The sequence below is a fragment of the Pagrus pagrus genome (assembly GCF_965226575.1).
Source record: "Pagrus pagrus genome assembly, chromosome: 1".
NCBI classification, from domain to species: domain Eukaryota; kingdom Metazoa; phylum Chordata; class Actinopteri; order Spariformes; family Sparidae; genus Pagrus; species Pagrus pagrus.
Genome location: NC_140185.1, coordinates 2,895,406 through 2,915,941, shown reverse-complemented (window position 1 = coordinate 2,915,941; position 20,536 = coordinate 2,895,406). Strand labels below are relative to the sequence as shown.

General features: G+C 40.3%; 2 protein-coding genes across 3 annotated transcripts in view; one reads left to right on the top strand and one right to left on the bottom strand.

Annotated features, from left to right (window-relative positions):
- Nucleotides 1-1,512: 1,512 nt before the first annotated feature.
- On the top strand, nt 1,513-11,056 carry pdcd7 (programmed cell death 7). The gene is made up of 5 exons (XM_084355139.1): nt 1,513-2,612; nt 4,662-4,800; nt 10,166-10,396; nt 10,526-10,613; nt 10,814-11,056. Exons 1-5 carry the CDS (start codon nt 1,614-1,616, stop codon nt 10,944-10,946), a joined length of 1,590 nt encoding a protein of 529 aa, XP_084211265.1. The 5' UTR covers nt 1,513-1,613; the 3' UTR covers nt 10,947-11,056.
- Nucleotides 11,057-13,681: 2,625 nt separating this feature from the next.
- The window catches only part of ano1a (anoctamin 1, calcium activated chloride channel a), a 71,274-nt gene continuing 64,419 nt past the window's right edge, over nt 13,682-20,536 (bottom strand). For both annotated transcript variants that reach the window (XM_084355117.1, XM_084355118.1), the window contains exons 22-25: nt 20,360-20,412; nt 19,457-19,641; nt 19,084-19,189; nt 13,682-18,105 (exon numbers count right to left, since the gene is read on the bottom strand). In XM_084355117.1, the coding sequence (XP_084211243.1) occupies nt 17,863-18,105; nt 19,084-19,189; nt 19,457-19,641; nt 20,360-20,412 (587 nt within the window). In that variant the 3' untranslated portion in view covers nt 13,682-17,862. The remainder of the gene's footprint in view (nt 18,106-19,083; nt 19,190-19,456; nt 19,642-20,359; nt 20,413-20,536) is intronic.

The window sequence follows — 20,536 nt, the reverse complement described above, 5'->3', positions numbered from 1 at the left end:
AGCTGATTTATAATAATATAACATATCTGAGCTTTTCCTGGCGTTGACATCTTAGTTTTCCTGAGAGCATGACTCAGTTCTGCCTTTGTGAACGGTACATTTATTAGATCATTGGTATCTTCATTTTGCTCTATTAGTTCCTCGTTCTCAGTTCATGTAACTTCCCTTCCTCTTTTCACTTCTTCACTGATATTATTAGAGCTGTGCACTTTGACATAGGTATGTGCAAACAGGTCTGCTTTTTCCTCATCTGTCACAACTGTAGATTCATTGCCAACTTCAACTGCCAACGGGGGGGGCACATGCAGAGCCTGTGTCGACCGATAGCCTTGTGCAGGAAAATACCTGAGTCAGCAAAATTTGATACATACACAAAAGGACGAGCTATTACTGCACTCAGCTTTGGAGGACTCCTGGAGATTATTTCCTTTTAATTGGTGACTTTTTGAAACTCTGAAAAACCTTTTTGGACAAAGAAAGATTAAGAAGTCGAGACACAACAATACCCATACTCTATTTTAATCCCATTCATTCCATTTCTGTTTCCCTTCCTATTGAATTAAAAAAAAGACCTTTCTGCTTACATTTTTCACAATCTGCACCACTGAAAACCTTTCTGCCTAATCTGATATTTTCATACTCTTCGAAATTCACTCCTATTTCAATTATTATTGGATAGTACAGAACATCTCTCTCTCCTGGCTCCTGCTCCCTCATTTATCGACGGATCTGGATCGTCATACCCTGGGCTCCGATGGATCATTGCTCTCCTCTGTTTTACTATCTCCTTATATCTGTACTTTTGTAAAATCCAATGCCTCTTCACTCACATGTTTTCTTTTTCACTATTATCTTGTGTGTCCTGCCATCTTCCAGGTCGCCACAGTAGAGGTCGTGTGGCTTGGACACCACTTGGCGATGCCTCAGCCTGCTCAGTCGCCTCCTGGATCCGCACACTTTAGATAGCCTATATTAATTTGAGATTTTGGTTTTCTGTTCTGTACATGCGACATCTACTGCATGTCTGTACGTCCTGGGAGAGGAATCCCTCCTCTGTGGCTCTTCCTGAGGTTTCTTCCATCTTTTCTCCCCACTAAAAAGTTTTGGGGTTTTTTCTCAACATGGTAAGTTTTTCCTCACTTGGATCGCGGGCCTAAGGACAGAGGATGTCGTTCACTCTTTGGAGATAGAGGGAGTAAGTAACTATGAAGGCAGATTTGTGTCTTTATTATTCAATCAAAAAAAAAGGTTGCTTCAATCAAAATATATATTTTCAACCAAAAAAACCCTTTTCAATCAAAGAAAAAATGTGTTTGAATGCAAAAAAAATGCATTTGAACACTGTTTTCTTTGATTGAAAATGTTTTCTTTGATAGAAGTGAAGGTTTTTTAGCTTGAAGCAACTTTTTTGATTGAAGTAATGTTGTTTTGTGTTTGGCCGTCATGACGGCCCGCCTGTGAGTGGCAGTGTTACGCATCTAGTCCTACAGTGCACAGCCTACCGGAAATTCATTAGAACAAGAAGAAGAAGAAGACGAAGACGAAGAGGATGTGGATGTAACTATTTATTAGTGAACAAGTTTGTCATAGATTAGTTTAATACTGGACATGACATGGACAACCCATATCGCCACTTTCCGTCGGATACACAGCAGCCCCAGGTCTATAATGGCGGCTTCCTGGAGACACCGTACTCCGCTAACAGACCGCCGCCGAGCATGGCACATGAACACACTCAGCCGGACCACTCTGCGCCACAGTGGACACCTTCACTGGGCTACGACAATCGCCCGTGCGAATTTAGGCGCGATTTCCCGGCACCTTGTCCCAGTGGAGGGTGGTTCGGAGCGCCTCGCTTTGCCCCTCCGTATGGATTTGACCCATCCGTCCCTCTGCCTCCTTTCGGCTGTCCACCACCTGAACGTTTCCTTCACGACGTGCCCGGCGCTCCGTTAAACAGCATGGGACCGTCACCGTTTCAAATAATTCCCCAGCATGTTAGATCAGGTCCTCAGACTACAACGTATGACCCAGACCCCTCCTGTCAGAAACATCAGGATTATCAGGATTTCTCTGAGAGTGCAGCTCCGTTCGGGTGCACTCCGCGGGGTACGGAGTACGACCGACATGTGGGAACAGCAACACAAGCTAAGGATGGAGCAGCCCTTCAGAGGAAGCAGGATCAACAGTGGATCCGACGTTTCTTACAAAGAATAGACCAAACCCCCAAGATGCCACAGACCCAGCAGCAGAGGAGCGGTATCACTGGCATGAGAGAAGCGCTCGACAGGGCAGCTCAGCTCATCTCACAGCTGGCAGAGTCCTGTACAACTCTGAGGAACACTGTTGAGAATGAGTCTGTTTGGACAGAGTCTTATTTAATGACTATAAACGTAAAGAGAGAGCTGCAGGACAGTCTCGTTGTCCTCAGTGACAGCGGGTGTGTAGAAACTATAGTGTCCCGTGTTGCTAAGAGGAGAGCAAGGCGACTGAGAGCCAGGCAGCTGCAGATGTTGGAGGAAAAGCAGAGAGAGGATTCCATCTCTGAGAAAGAGGCTGCCATAGATAAATGGAGGATGCAGCAAATACATCAAGTAGAGGAGAAGAAGAAGGTAAGAACATGTGTCAGAGCTGAATCCTTTACCTGCTGTATTCAATGTACTCAGTTTTTTTTTTCAAGTTGGGGCCAAAGAAGACAAACTCACATGTGGTAACCTTGACAACGATGTTCTTATGTGTTGGCAACAAAAACCTGTTGGCACGTCCAGCTGACACAGAGCCATGAGTGTTCAGTTGGCATGATTGTATAATTAAAACAAATTGTTTGGTTAATATACACCAAACTCATCAGCTCAATATGGAACATTCTCATTCACTATAAACAGTGGAGGGGTAGAAAACGCAAAACCCCAGTGTCATGATAGCACATAAGCACAGACTAAAGCATTTGGACACAGAACATTAGTAAAGACAGAGACACAATCACATTATCCCAGATTATGACAGCATATTTGATTTTCCAATAACCACTGTTTTACAGGTTTGGAGAAATAGTTGAGCGATGTGATGAGATGTTCTGTGGGTATGGTATTCCAGGTGTGTGCTGCTCGATAGGAAAAGGCTGACTTCCCAAAAGTACTTTCTGTACATGGAAACGTAGAGGCACTAGCGTCCTTGCTAGCAGTGTTTTGATCATCGAAAAAGTCGATAAGTGGACATACGACACTGTTTATGGGATCTGTCATTATGGAATTATTGTATAAATACCCCCAAAAGACACCTGAGTTTCTGGCTTGCACTGAGACCTTGTTTGAACAGTGCAGCTGTCAGCTTCAAGGAGAATTTGCCTATTGAAATGAAACCACATGAAAGATTCTTTGTTTAAGTAAAACAATGATTTATTTTTTATTCATTTGATTACTTTGACAGACACTGCAACAACTATCTAAATGAATACATGTTGCATATCATCCTTACGGCTTCTTGGATGTTCAGTACAAATTTTAACCAATCCAGTAGGCATGTGTCTTCGTCCCGAACCGTCACTGTACTGACGTCACAGTTCGGCGCATGCAGTCAGACGAAGAATACATCTGAGTCAGCCACAGGTGATCCACACTCAGATCCAACTGGAATATACATTTCAACGGCTATGCGCCCATATGCAGTAGTAGAGGAGCCCAGCTTCAGGTATTTATTAGGAGTGCTCGAGCACTACTTAAACAAGATGCTTTTCAGTTTTATAGCTGATTGTGACCAAATACTTTTTGTTTTTTATTAGATCTACATGAAAATATGACCTATGCCAGAGTGCTGAGCTGAGAGCTGTACTGTACCAACTACCTCAAGGGGGGGCTAAATGCAGCTAGTTGGAACAAACTGTAATTTGCACTACTGTCTGTTCAAAACAAATGAAAAGAAACCTGGCATTTGGGATTTATTGCTTTTTTCCTATTGCATCAAACTTGTATCAAACTGTGACATCTGTGTAGCGTTACACCCCTACAATCCAGTGAAAAATAAGCAATTGGTGAGGCTTAGTATACACATATGAAGAATTCCAAAAATGATAAAATTGAGCTCCAAGGACCAGACTTAAATGTATTTGGAGTACAGCTGTAGGATTTATCAGAATTTCATACATTTGATATATGTTTTTACATGTTTTTTTTTTTTGTTTGTTTGTTTATACCCAAGAAAATCCATGGCGCGAACCAGGAAAGTTCTGTATTCTGGTTGAATTGGCATTGAATGACCCTCCCTTAACTGAGTGGGAGGTTTCTGATTCAACTTAAGCGATAACCTCGCTAATGGTGTATATGTATTAATTTCCCCAGGTTTTAAGAAATGTTTCAGATTTTTCTGCCTCCACTCCACAACAATGGAGGTGGATGGAAGTAATTTTTTGGTGTGCAAAAACCTATCTCTCTTATATCTGATGAAAGATGATGTTTGTGGATTTTTATTTAAATATATGGTAAAGGCTTTAAACTGAGCCCATTTTCTCAAAACTGATTTGTTTTTTGTTTTATTTGACCAAAGTCTTATAATTTAAAAAACTATTGGCTATTCTAGTTTCCTCTCATCTCATGCTGTGACATATCTTTCTTGGGACATGATAACTGTGAACTACATCAGATATTTATCTGTTTGTGTATCAGGAGCAGGAGCTGAAGCTGGCTGCAGACACTGTTCTCTGTGAGGTGAGGAAGAAGCAAGCAGATGTGAAGAGGATGCAAGATGTCCTGAGATCTCTCGAGAAACTGCGCAGATTGAGGAAAGAGGCAGCATTGAGGAAAGGTAAGACAGTTAATGTTGATTTCAGCCACCAACCTTTTTCTCAGTCCCATGATACTGTGTGCTGTGAGAGTTAGCGGTATGCTACAGGTTTGCTTCTCTTAGAGATTTTGGAGAAATAACCTAGAAAAGTCACTCCTTTTTTTTTGGATGCATATTTTTATTTTGAGAAAAAGAGCATCTGTCACAAACATTTGACCACAAGCATTTTCCTCTATGTCCCCCTCCTCCCCCTACTGCCTATACAAAATAATATATGAGAAAATATCTATATAGTCAATGATCATACCAAGTGAATAGTAAAATAAAGATAAATAAAAATTGATAATAATAAACACACAAAATCCAAAACAAAATAAAAAAAACGTATTTATATATTTAAAAAAAGAAACATACATAGGCTCTCCAGACAAATTAACATTTCATGCAGAAAAAAATATACATACATATCTAGAAATATAAACAATAATAAATAAAAAAAAACAGTGGGTGTTCAAGTATATAGGCTAACTAACCTTCAGTTCTTATCACTACACTCTAGTGTTATGAGAGCCGCCCCCGAGGAGGGCTAGTCATGAAGTATGAAATTACAGTCCCTGCAGACCCTGGAAGGGTCCTAAGCCTTTCAAATAAAATACTAAAGGGTCCCATCTTGTATGGAATTTTCTGGTAGACCCTCTAATGGAATACTTTATCCTTTCCAACTTAAGGAATAGCACAAAGTCCTTCATCCAAGCCGAAGCTTTGACGTTCTGATTTCCACTCTAACAAAATGCTTCTGTTGCAAAAGCAATCATGTCTTTTATTCGTTCGATGAAGAACCTTAAACTGAATTAAGCCAAGGCGAGTACATGAGGTAGACCCATTTACCCTAACCAAAGCACCATCCCATATTACATCAGATATATCTATTCCAAGCTCTTCTCCCCAGTCTGGGCAGATCTTATTAAGTGTTACATTATTGAGTGACAGAATAGTCAATTTAAATGTTTGAGATAAGACCCTTAAAGTGCGTGTAAAGCAGCAAAAAAATTGTGTTATGAGTTTGTCACACCACAGTATCATGTATCATTGACCACTGAGCCAAATTTGACGGATTAAAAAAATTGCTAAGTATATAAAATTAGGTCTCAAAATCATGGAAAAACAAGCACTTCTCTCTGCTGTGAAACGCTGGGGGCGTGTCAGTTAGAGGCGCTGGAACCACGCCCACCGCGGGACGGGAGCCCTCTGTGTACTGCACAAGGACGTAGCCTAGCAACAATGGAAGCTAGTGCTAGCAGCATCATCTGAAGGACCCAGCACTACCTGTTTGAGCCATCAGAGCCAGAAACTGACTCTGACTCCGACACTGACTGTGCTCAGCCTCGTTCCTCACAGTCTCCATCAGAATGGTAATTTATTTCCCAGTAATTTAAACCCCAGTCTACATATAATTCCTTGTCATAGCTATATTGGTGCACATAAAATATTACCTGTGGATTATCATTGTGCTGTCAGATGGACTCGCTCAGGGAATCAGGCCAAATCATGTCATGATTAAATGCAATAACATTTGCTAATATTACATGGGCATGACAGGATGCACAATGTAAAATCACTTTCAGGATTTGCACCTTCAGCAAAATGCATTTAATTAAACGAATGCAATATTTATAACATAAGCACACACTTACACTGGCGGGCACGTAATGCCGGTGGCGGAGATGAGAGCACCTACTGTCGGTGGGACAGAGAGGATCGGTGGCGGGCACCGTTGTGTGCCCGCCACCGATCTTCTCCGTCCCCGGCTTGCAGCCTCCCGTCCTGCCAACAGCGGCTGCTACCATCACGGCATTACGTGCCCGCCAACGGAGATGAGAGCACCTGCTGTCGGTGGCGGGCACGTAATGCCGGTGGCCGTGCTGTAACTATCGGGGGTAAAGTGGACACTGCAGAGACTGGTGTTGGTGGTGATTTTGAACTCTCCACAGTAGCTCCTCTTGACAACATCGATCCACCATTTCCTTACATTGTCTCGGTAGGAGACTTAAATAGGGTAACTGAGCCGTTACCCTGGCCCGCACACTGTGGCATCCAGGAAAGATGCATGAGCTACGTGGAGGAGACATGACTGGTTAGCTAGCTGCAAACTATCATAAGCGATGCTATCCGAGACTCGAGAGCTAGCGGAAAACCACCCAAGTTAATGCACTGAACGTATTTATACTGCTTCCGCAGCAGGGCGGGGTTTATGCCCATTAAATCCTGAACACAGAAATGTTGAAACACAGTTTGGCAGCCTAGCTCCATAACTAAATTATAAATGGCTGAATGGCTTTTTACATGTTTTAAGGAAATACATTTATAACCTATTTAATGTGTTTAGAAGAAAATGGCTGAATTTGCTTTACACGACCTTTAAGGTGTGCAGGAATTTGCAAAATAACATCTAGTCCTGTTCTTGGCAGTAGACTGGGAAAAGACTAATGGACCAGACAAAGTGACGGACCTGGAGATAGTGTAAAAGGCTAGAGTGTTGCAATTTAAAGTTGGTGGAAAGGGCATTCAAAGTGACAGTAGTGCTGTCTATGTAGAGATCACTGAAGTGGTTGAGGCCTGCCCTTCGCCATTGGGCAAAGACAGGATCTAATTTGACTGGGGGAAGATGTAGTTACTACAAATGGGGCCATAAATAGAGAAATCTGTCAAATTGAAATTTTGTCTAAATTGAGACCAAATCCGAAGAGCGGCAGTAGGGGTGGGCGATATGACGATATTAGATGGTGAAGGATTAGAATGTGTAGACGATCTGCCAAAGTGCAGAGATCGTAGGGATCGTCTAGGGCACATTCTATAAATTGCAGTTCTATGCTAATGCACCGACACACCAAACGTATTACGTTGTCAACCTGACCAACCAATCAAAGCGAATTACGGGCAGTGATGCACTTTCTTACCCGCCTCCTTGTTTATGTGTGAAGTACAGTGATCAAATTGTAGTGTTCAAATTACTGCGACCCCCCCCCACCCCCCCATCGGATAGTCTGCTGACAGATTTATTTGACCCTTTTCAATAAGCTATTTAGTGTTTTGATATACTTAAATCCTGTTAAAATGACTGTGTTGAATAAAACAAACAGTAATGTCTTCATTGATATTTTACTTTCATGTTTATTGAAAGCTACCTTTTATGTTGCAAGAGTGCACTTTATCAGAGTGTTGTTGTTTACCTTTTAGTGTGTTTACGTTGTTTGCACATGTTGGCAAAACTGCAACTATTTAAATTAAAATCTGTTCAGAAAGGTTCTTTGGCCTAAATTGTCTGTTTTTCTTTTTTTCGATTTAAGATCGTGATAAAAATCGAAACCGTGATTTTATTTTTAAAAAATCGTGATATGATATTTTGCTATATCGCCCACCCCTAAGTGGCAGTTACAATAGGGCAAGATGAGTATTGTTTAGGACAGTGGTTCTCAACTGGTCTGGCTTCGGGACCCACCATCACCCCTTAATGACAAGCTGCGACCCAAATCAAGGAAAATTTTCACCCTCTCAAATTTATTTAACAATTCAGTAACTGTACTATTAAAACTATTCAGTCACTTATTCAAGCAATAAAAAATTAATAAAAATAAATAAAAAAGTGCAACTATGACAACCAACATTGCACTATGGAAAAAATTAAGTTTCTTCAGTGGCAGTTTTTATCTACAAACTCAAATTGAAAAGCAAAAAGTGCAATTCAAAATGATTCAATTATACAAAATTATTTTTTCTTCTGATTACCTTATCAGTAGGTAAATACTGAAAAACACTGTGCTTTGAAGAAAATTAAGCAGCACTAACTTCAACCTTAGGTGTAACACTGACATCACTAACTTCAACCTAAGGTGTAACACTGACATCACTACTTTCAACCTTACAGTAGGTGTAACACTGACATCACTAACTTCAGCCTTACAGTAGGTGTAACACTGACATCACTACTTCCAATGTTACAGTAGGTTTAACACTGACATCACTAACTTCAGCCTTACAGTAGGTGTAACACTGACATCACTGGTGATTAGTATTTATTGGTAAATCATTGTCTACTTACTGGTTTTGTGAAACCAAACTTTGTAACAGTATGTTTTTTATTGTTGAATTACTGACGGGTGTTATTCATTTTTTTTTTTGTTGAACTTGAACTGGTTTTGAACTTGTCACTTGAACAGGCCAAGTGAAACAATTGTTGTAAAATACCCCTATCTTATTAAAGAGGAATTTGAAAATGTAAATGCCACTCGTCAGAGCATAAAAGGCTACAATAGCATGCCTTCAGTGCTGATATTTAAAAAAAAAATCGAATCTGAAATATGGATTTGGAGAAACGTGACACCTTACCGATTATAGACAAGCCCTCTTGTTCATCCCTCTCCTCCTCATCCCGCTGTATGAACATAGCCTTAAATGAATGAAAAATAACAACAAAATACCTGTTTTGGTCATTTCAGACTTCCTGTCAAAATATATATATATATATATATCCAAAGTCTATAGAAAGTGTTTACCAGATGTTGAATTTTTTTATGTTCAGATTTCAACCTTATTATCTGCTCAGAATCCACCTGAGTTTTTACTGTTGCTGTGTTCATTCTTCCAGATGCAAACAAAAAAAAAATGCAGGTAATTTTAATCAAACAGACTTCAGAACTATTTTACCAAAGTTACACCAGCATGTCCAGACCCCCACCAGAGGAAGAAATATCATGAATATAAAATGCCTGTACAAATATTCCTGGCAGCTACAAAGCCCTCCCACATTCCCACTTGGCTCATCAAAGTGAGGATGGCGGCCTGCTTAATGTTTGCAAAGGTAATTATCCAGTCATTGAAAAAAAGAAACACTTGAAACTGCTGCCTTGTTTGAAGATGAACTTCAAAATAACCTGAAAATTGTGCTGCAATACCCTCACAGTTTAGTTCTGCCTTTTTCGTTCCATTAACATCATTAATTAACATTTGAAGAATCGATTTTCGACATTTGTGAATAGATTTTGAATCTTGGGAGATAGACAGACCCCAACATAAGTTGTTAATGCCTCATTGTTAGCACGTGACCAATGGTTAATTCTAAGCCTAACCAATTTCCAACCACTCACACGTGTAGAATGGTTCAGGTTTTTTGGTACTATTGGACACTGACCAACATGACTGGGAATAAGGGGGAAAAATAATTCTAAGGAATATAAACAAGCAGTAGTCATTCTTGCCCTCCTTCTTATTTTGTTTTTGTGTTTTTTGTGGAACATTACAGACAGCACATGTGATGTCAGCACTGTACAAAGTGTAGCTTGTAGTGCAGCAGTCTGTAACTGTGTGTGTATGTGTTTGTGTGTCACAGGTATCATCACTGAGCAAGAATGTGAACAGGCATTTAGCAGTCGACTGGAGCAGCTGAGGTGTGTGTTAAAGAAGAGGACAGCAGTCTACTCAACAGAGGAGAAGGCTCTAATGGTGATGCTGGAAGGAGAGCAGGAGGAGGACAGAAGGCGAGAGCAAGAGAAACGAGTGAAGAAGGAGAGGGACAGACAGCTGCAGAGGAAACACAAAGTGGATGCCATATTGTTTGGTGGTGAGCCCTCACAACTTGACTACACTGAAAGGACAACATTTGTCTTTAGTTCAACAGTATGATTGAATCAAATACATGTGCTCGTTTTATAGAATACTGTTGGTAATGAGTTTTCCATTTGTTTCACAGATGAGCTTCCTACTGATTCTTATCTGCAGCCCTTCAGAGAATATTACACCCAAGCTGAGCGCTCACTGCACGCTTTACTACAAATCAGGTCAATCTTCATCTTCACTTTTTCAGTGCATCTCCACTACAGCCTGTTTAACAACAATAATAACCATAATAAGAGTTTGTCTGCTGTCTCATGTTACAAATCTTAAGGCTCATGCATGCCCCTTGCGGTGAAGCTTCTACTAAAGTGGACTCTAGGAAAAGATAATAACTTGATGGGACTGTAATATGTTTGTCTTTCAGGAGAGAGTGGGATGCGTTTGTGGCTTCAGCGGGTCATCCTGACTGTTCTCCTGTTCCTCAGAGCTGGGTTTTGCCTGAAGCCCCATCAGACCAGGCCTGGGCCTCTTCTCTGCACACTGCTGACACTGAGTGAGACACCCCCTGACTCACTGTTTGTCATGTCAGCTAGGGCCTGTTGTCCAAGACTCAATTATAAATCCAATCTCACACTGCAGCTCTGCAGGCTGTAAAAGTAAACACAAGTTAAAGATGTCAAAATTTCGTAACGCTTTTTTCTTGACAGAGCAACAACGTTAACTTGAACAAAAGAATGAAAAACGTGTTGTGTGGTCTGATAAGATTTCTTCTTTTAATTTGGATGTTCTTTTCATGTGAACTGTAGTTTCTTGGAACTGTCTGACTGTATAACACTTTATAACAGATCTAATAAATGATGGTCATGATGAGAATGAACAAGATACCTTTGGTTCTGCTATTTATTTTTGAAAAGTGTACTTCATGTTTCTGGTGATCGCAATATCTGAATCAACAGAACAAAGAGCAGAAATACAAGATAAAATAATGCATATTACCCACCAATTAGATCATGTAGATTTTTCATTTTTATTTATTGTAAGTTCTGTAAGACAGAGAGGTGCCACCCCAAGTCAAAATACTTTTTTTGGATTTGTTTTGAATGTAAAACTATTTTTTTTTTTGTAAAAATGATAATGTCAGTGTAACAAACACCCAAGGTCACCTTACATTAAAGAAACAGAAAACAACAAAGAACAGATATGAAATACAAAAGCACATAAAATGAATATATACAAAGAAAATACAATGTGGTTAAAAAAAAATAGATAAAGTGGATAAAACGGTTGGGGGACAGGGTATTAAAGGGAATAGGACAACTTAAAAAGGTGTGTTTTGAGGTGGGATTTGAAGGTGTCAATGGAGTCCAGAGTGCGTATGTGTAGTGGGAGTGAGTTCCAGAGTCTGGGTGCAGAACAGCTAAAAGCCCGAGCGCCCAGTGAGGTGAGTGAAAATGAAAGGGTGGAAAGCAGGGAGGCAGATGAGGAACGGAGTGAACGGGGTGGGATATAAGGGTGTAGCATATTAGAGAGATATGGGGGGGCCTGGTTGTGGAGAGCTTTGAATGTTAGCAGAAGGAGTTTGTAATGTATACGTTGATGGACAGGGAGCCAGTGGAGTTGCATGAGGACTGGTGTAATATGATCCAAGGACTTGGTACGGGTGATGATTCTGGCGGTGGTGTTCTGGATGGTTTGTAGACGGTGGATGACTTTCTGTGGTAGACCGGTGAGGAGGGAGTTGCAATAATCTAAGCGGGAAGTGACCAGGGCATTTATGAGGATTTCGGTGGAGTGCTGGGGAAGGGAGGGGTGGAGTCTGGAGATATTGCGGAGATGGAAAAAGGCTGTGCGTGAGATGTTATTGATGTGGGATGTGAATGAGAGGGTACTGTCCAAAATAACGCCGAGACTTTTAACTTCGGTTGAAGTGGGGACCAAACAGCCGTCGATGAGAATACTGAGGGGGTGGGATTTGGAGAGTGATGATTTGGATCCGATGAGGAGAATTTCACTTTTATTGCCATTGAGTTTGAGCTTGTTGTTTGACATCCAGTTTGTAATGGTTTGCAGGCAGTCCATAAGGGCAGTAGGTGGTGATGTAGTGTCTGGTTTGGTGGTGATGTAGATTTGGGTGTCGTCAGCATAACAGTGAAAGTGGATACCAAAATGACGGAAGATATTGCCAAGAGGGAGGATATAGATGATAAAGAGTAGGGGACCGAGGACAGAACCTTGTGGAACACCGTGAGGGAGTGGTGAGGGTGATGATCTGGTATTTTCTCCTTGGATAAACTGTGAACGGTCAGAGAGGTAAGAATGGAACCACTGAAGAGAAATGCCAGAGACCCCAGTGCCGGCCAAACGATCTAAGAGGATGGTGTGAGATATTGTGTCGAAGGCGGCACTGAGGTCTAGGAGTATGAGGATGGTGAGTAGGCCAGAATCCGCTGCTAAAAGAAGGTCATTTGTAATTTTAGTGAGAGCTGTTTCTGTACTGTGATTGGGACGGAAACCGGACTGGAAAGGCTCATAGAGGTTATTGTTGGGTAGATGGTCTTGAAGTTGGCAGGCTACTGTACGTTCAATAACTTTTGAGATGAATGGGAGGTTTGAGATAGGGCGATAGTTATTAAATTCATTCGGGTCTAGACCAGGTGTCTTTAATATGGGTGTGACTGAAGCAGTTTTGAGTAGGGAGGGAACAATACCATTTGATAGGGAGGAGTGTACAATTTGTGTGATGAGTGAGGAGAGTGTGGGGAGACAGGCCTTGACCAATGTGGTAGGAAGTGGATTGAGCAGACAGGTAGTGACCTGAAAGACATGATCAGTTGAGATATCTGTTGATTTGAGGGAAGATGGAAGGCAGACAGGGTACTGGTGGGCCGTACAGTAACATTGAGTGAAGGATTGTTTGACTGAGAAGACAGGCAGGGGGTGAGATGGTGATGTATGGAGTAAACTTTGTGATTGATGAAGTCCAAGAATTGCTGACACTGAAGGGCTGATGTGAAGCGGGTGGCAGTTTCTTTGGGCTTGAGTAGTTTATTTACTGTGGAGAAGAGAATCCTGGTATTGTTTCCGTCACAGTGGATGATGTTGGAGTAGAAGGCAGATTTTTCACATATTGCTATTACCTACTTTATCAGAGGCATCACTTTGTTTGGTGGTTGGACAAAATAAATGTTTTTATTGTGTGTGTGTCTCACCAGTGTCACACCGAAATTTACAAAATTTGACATTTAGCCACTCCCGAAAGTATTTGATTTTTTAAATAAATGTATACAATCCAGGCAATTCATGTCTTATTTATTTGCAATTAGTTTAAACAAAAAGACATCAGAGACAGACAAATTGGTTATACATGCATATACACTCAAACATGTTGAGTAATGTGCTTTGACATACATTATAATAGAATAGATTAGCAGGTCACAAATTGTAGTGTTTTATTAATGCTGCACATACAATATGGTAACAGATGGCAGGAGAATGAAATCTCACGAGGGACATCGAGGGAGAGTTTTCACATGTGACATCAGCTTATAAGAGCTTCTGAGGAAAAAAGTATTTTAGCCTAAAAAGACTCTGCAGCCCTGTTGCAGCACGTATCTATCACTGAAGAACAACACTAACCCTACTTACACACACAGTATTAACAGTATTAAGATGTGGTAAAAGTAAACTGTGCAGTTTTTGCTTGAAAGAGAAAGTCGTATCACAGAGACATCTTTTGTGATAACATGTCTTTGTAGGCTGTATTAGAGGATTTTTTCCCCAGACATCTTTCAAGATACAGCCAAATAGGTCCATATTTATGGTTTCTAGTACATTAAATAACAAATTTAAATGAAGACAATATATAGGATAAAGAATATCACTATCATTGAGTCTCTTGTTGATAGTTCACTGGTCCCCTGTGGGCTGATAAAACCCTTTCAACACATTAGATATGCTTAGAAATGCATGGTTGTGATAGAAAAAACACAGATATACAACATTTTGACCTAAAAGTGATTATACATCACTGAAGATTTAAAATGTAACAATACATTCTTTCAGTCTGGGTTGAGGGCTTACATTTGGGGTAGGTTGATATATATTGACAGCAGGGTGCAGGATTTGACACATCATTGAGTGCAGACCAGACATGTGACCTGATATTTGAGTCTACAGTACCTTTTTCAAAGTGATCCAGTCACTTCCATGTATGTTTTTGCAGTTTGATAAATACAAAACAAATTATTATTATTCAGTATTTGTGATTGAATAGTTAAAAATTTGCAGCTTTAGGAAAATGCCAAATGATTTATGTGGTTAATGTAAGGCTAGATAATAATATTGAAACAGTGCACCCTTTCTGAGTTTGACACTATATCCCTTCCTATGGCTGCTAAATGGAAATCCTAAATGAGCCAGCAGAGCTGCTGGGAGAATATAAGGCAGGTTAAGAGCAAGACACTGTTGTGCTTTACAGAGACATAAAGATGTTGAAAATTCATACTTAAGCAAAAACAAAATGCACTTTGAATTTGAATCTCCCATTGCTATCAATGTAACAATGTACCTCAGTTCCATTTGTTCCAAGATGCAGTTTTCTAATGGTATATGATCATGATGTTACATACTTTTTATACTGTACATACTCGTACCACTACACACTTTAAACATGAGTACATTTGAGTTCAGTTTTCACACAACTTCAAGTCTGCTAGCGCACCCTTTCTGTAAACATACATTTGAAATGGACTTTTTCACGTCATTTACAGTTAACTTTCGCCACTGACCAGCTAGCCTGAAATACCAACCACATTATGAGCTGCTGAATGGGGAAAATTATTTTGCTAAGCGAAACCTTTTAATGAATAACGCTGACTAACAACATGCTAAGAATAAATGGCTTTTATGGTTTTAATCAGTGAAACAAAAAACATTTACTTCCAGTTTCTTTGAAGGTACATAAGCCAACAACTCCCAAACTGTGTTTCACCTGTGACAGATGAAGAATTCTGTCATGAATGAAAGGAATTTGGTCTGAATGAACTCAGGCATCCTAACCTAGTATGTTGATCATCCAGGAAACACTTTTTGAGAAGTTTTTTAAAGATCCAGTGTGTAGGATTTAGAGGCATCTAGTGGTGTGGTTGCAGATAACCAGCCAAATTGCTCTTATCTCACCCTTGCCTCCACATAGTGTTTTTCTTTTTTCATTTTTGTATCCCTTGCTTGTTTGATGTATCTATTTGTACTGTCAATTCCTGAACCCGTGAAGCACTTTGGTCAACTTTGGTTGTTTTTAAATGTGCTATATAAATAAATTTGACCTTGACCTTGCCTTATGCAGGCAAAAACATGGTAGAAACATGGTGGTGCAACTCTGTGGAGTCCCTAATGAACACTAATGAAAACATGCATATTATATTCCATTCCTGCCAATAGTGTCTGCTAGATACAGTAGAACCTACACACTGAATCTGTAAACATAAGCCCCTTTCACACATGCACTGTACCTCTGGATTTGTCCAGAGTTTACCTGGAGGAGCTGTATGTGTGAACACAAATGTTTTTTGCCCCGGACTTTACCCTGCAAGCACCCTAGCTCAAGTTTGGTAGAGCCACGTGTAGAGCAGACAATTTTCTGGAGTGAATTCAAAGCGAGTGAGCAGGCGTGTCAATCACATGGTTTAATTGGCTATGACACATACTCAAACAATGTACACCGGAAATTACGAAAATGGCGTTTAAACTGCTCATCATCAAAGTTTTGCAAAACATCTGCCCAGAATATTTCCCTTCTAGGTCTCTTGTAGAGATTTTTTAATATGTGTGAACAAGTCTGACACCTGTTGTGTCATGCATGTGTGAACCAGGAAATGTGGACAATATCCAGATCTGATTCTCTCAGTATTGTCCGAGTTGATGGGTGAAAGGGGCTATAGATTGACATATTTTGTGGCCACAGATCCAAGCTGAAAAACTGACATATCAACACCTTTTAAGTTGATATGGTGAACATGTTGCATATTTGCACGTTCAGCAAACACAGAGCAACATTTTCATTAATTTGGAGTCTTGCTGACTGTCATTTGTTGACTATAGCTGCTAATCATTTGCATTTCTTTGCCTCAACCACGTTTTCGGCAGCAGGCAGATATTTTCTCAGATATAACCAACTGTAGAGTACCTGCTCAGCCTCAAGCAGCAGACAGATAGTGTTGGCATTTAATTTATTACATTTATTATAAGTTAATCAACCAGTCTTTGGTTTGCTTGGGTTAAAAGGACAGTAAGTACTGGACTGGCTGGATAAAATAGTAAATAACAGTTTTGGATGTGTTAATAATTACCTGCTAACATGTTTGCCATAACAATTTTCAGTGGTTTTAGTAAAGCCATTGTTAAACCCTCTGTTTTGATTCCTTTAAGGGTCGTTGTAACAAATAATAATAATAATTGTTTAATACCATACACCATGACATTGTGAAATAGTGATATTTTCTGAGATGATTATTGTGCCATGACAATATCAAAACGTTGCAACCCCAGTTACTTGTGCTTCCAGGAATAGTGGCACTGAGCACTGTTAGGCAGTTTGTTCCTATTCAAAATATAACAAATGTAACAATGATCAATATGGCGCTCATACAAGACAACAGTACAAATCAACAGGCAGCTTGACAAAAGTTCTTCCAAAACCTTGCTGTTTATCCCAGCAACCAAAGCATGTTCCTCACCATGCTGCATATTTAAAAAGTACATCAATAATTTCCTGCATTTATATGTAATTGTGCAAAAAAGGCCTATCTGAGCTATACACATTAATTGTAGGAGGGAGGATCTCCTTGTGTTTTGTATCTCAGCAGTAAGATACCTGGAGGAAGTTCTTCTCAGGACCATTTGGACGGATTAATGGAGGCTGTCTTTGATACAAAAGCTGAATTCAAGTCCAGAGGTGAGGGGGCACACAAGAACTTACTGCTTGAAAATAAGACACACATTAGGTTGGGCACTGCTCTCTCAGAATGATGATCTCATAAATAAGGAAATTCCCCGAGTCAAATGAAGCTAATGGCTTGTTCCTTTAAAATACATCCAATAAATAATGTTTTGGAATCATAAATCCTGTGAGTACTGTATTGTCTAACTACTTACTGGATTTCTGTTAATAGCTTAACCAACAAGGTCTGGCTTCCTGTAAAATGTGACGTTTTAAAATGGGAATGGCAATCAACCAGAGTTGTTTATGTTTAAAGTTTATGCTTTATCAGTCACATTATTCCTGCAAATATTCCCAAATAACATGAAAGCAGCAGAAGCTTGGCTGATTATTAAAATCTGATTATGTGTTAATGGATAACTGCCGTTACCTTTACCAGCTTGCTTTTGGCAGCTGATTAACTTATTTAGAGTTTGTATACACGTGTTGTGTTTGCTTGTTGCTGTGTGTGCTTGTTTTCCTAGACCCCTAGCAGTTTAACAGCAGTTAGCGTTAGAGACAGGCCGTGAGCGGGGCTGTGGTGGACTCTGGTTGGCTGACGAGGGGGAGGTGCAGTTGTCCCGGTTGTGGTTGTCCCATGCTGCAAGCCTTTTGCCTTGCTCCTCCTTCATAAAAAGCTCCACCATGAGGATCTTCTCCTTGTGCATCTGGAGGCTGATGTCCTTGGGGATGTCAGGGATCAGCCAGTCCACAAAGTCACTCATAAGCATCACTGCGTTCTGTACATGACAGAGACAACAAAAGGCAGATTAGTACACCTCAGACACAGACATGTCATTGTCCTCTAGATTTTATTGCCTAGTAAACTATATATAAAAAGACATCTGCCTTTTGTTTTTAGTGTCAAAGGGTATAATCAGCACTCATTCCTGCTTCAAATGAGATGTAGCCAATGTGTTTATTGGCTCCAGCTCTGATCGGCTGTGATGGAAACACAACACCTGGGTGGGCATGCAAATTTTTCAAGTGCTCTGCTATGACTAGTGTTGAAGTTAAGGTCACTGGCTTCTTAATACTTTTCCATCCATCCCTGTACATGTCTCTGTTGAACATTGTTCAGCTGGCACTAAGATTGAAAGAGAGACCGAAGTAAGACATATTAAGAAGTAAACACCATGAAATTGTCAATGTCTTCCATGTCACTAACTGTGCCTTACTAGCTGCCTGATGGGTACTGTGCATCTGACCTTTCTTGTTACCTATTGTCCGACATATACTGGACATTGATTCCAAAAGGTTATATGGAGCTGTGATAAGTAGCGAATGGGACTGATCAAAGTAAGCAGATGGAAGCTGTATTTAAAGGGAATAGTAGTACTTGTCTTGTTTGGATTGTAACTATTGTAAAAAATTATGTGCGTGTACTTCTGCGGGCTACAGACTTAGAAGAAGAAGAATCTTTATTTTTATCACATATAAAACAGTGTGCAATAGGAGGACACTGGTACTCTGCATTTAACCCATCACCAAGGGGGAAGTGGGCAGCTGAACAACGCCCAGGGACCGACTCCAAATTGAAGCTAGTGCCTTGGTTAAGGGCACTGTCTGGAAAATTAAGCTAAAGTACAGTTAATGTATGTTTTTGATGGTTGCCCAGCAAAATATATGTCACAAAAGAGAGGGACATACCTATTCAGAAGTTTGTAAAGGCATATAGTGTGTGTGCTTGGTATGAATATCTGAGTATTGTTCCAAACCTGAAAGACAATGACAAAGGCAAGGCGGGCGGCCAGAATGGCCCAGAACTCCTTAGAGAGTTCATATGGGGTAGTGGACCATGGAGGCTCTCTGTAGTCCTTGTATCTGCAGAGAGAGATATAATTTATTTTGAAACATATTTACTGTTCGACAGATCTCCCTTGTAGTAAAATACACGATGACATTGTATAATAGTACATGCTCTTATGTAAAAGCATAGCAGTTCTATCAGAGATTATGGCATTATTAGTTTTAGGGAGGTTTTGGCATGAAAATGATCAATTTTGAATATATTAATTATTGTCCCAACACATCAGCAGACTTAAATTCCAAAATCAAGTGCACCTGGCTGAACCAGCAATGAAACCTTACCTGCATACATCTACCTTGTAGCCCAGGTGCATTGGCTGTAGAGGAGCTGTGCCCTGCTGGAAGTCACTGACGTTGAAGTAAGACAGAGTGTGATTGACGAAACCGTGCATGGTGCCGTCAGGGCTGTACATGTACTGGTAGACCAGCCGTGGGATGAAGTCAGAGGTGAAGGAGATGACAAAGGCCTGGGGGACAGACAACTGCTCATCTGCTTACTGTCTTCATGAAATCAAACGACTAGGTTAAAGGTGTACTTCAATGAAGACTGAAGAATGAAGAAATGTAATGAAGACTTCTTACTTCGTTTAAGTCAAGTCTGAATGAAGCGTGTTTTATGATGAGTTAACAAGGCAGTTAAGCTGGTCTTAGTTCAGTAAAAGAAAGAAACTTGAATATCGATTTAGTTTATTAGACTACGGGGGCTATCAGATGATTGCTTCCTAAGATACAAAGTGGTATTATGAAAACAGGACAGCCTGTGGCTAGCTGATAAGAATGCTAACCGCAGTAGACTGCAATACAATACATCAACGCTGCTGTTTCTTCACATTATGTTGATAATGTTCATATTTTGAATGTTGTAAAGTAAGATTTTGGCCACATCTTATATACTGCCCCTTTAAACCTTCCTCTGTCATTCATTTCCCAGCTATGTGTTTGTTTTGCATTCTTCTGAATGGCCCTGGCATGTTTTGGAAGGACAGCTGAACAAGATTGAAGGTTGTGTAATTTTACTAGTTTATGCTTATGTGTTTTTGTTTGTTTAATGCCATCAACCTGCTAGGGACTGCAGTTGAAAATTAGCCTGAATGGCAGCCTCTGGTGCTCTTGTTAATGAATGTGCATTGTCCCTTCTTTAAATAAAACAAACAAACAAACAAACAAAAAAGATATACGACTTACATTAACGATGACTGCTACCTTGCTGAGGCCTCTCAAGAGGTTGTACCAGATACCTGCAGAAAGACAGGAGCTGTCATTAAGGGGGAGCAGTAGCTTCTACATTCAAGTTCTCCACAGTGTCACAAAGTAGCAGCCACCACTAGATGGCACAAGCACTCTGTGCATATGAGGTAGAAA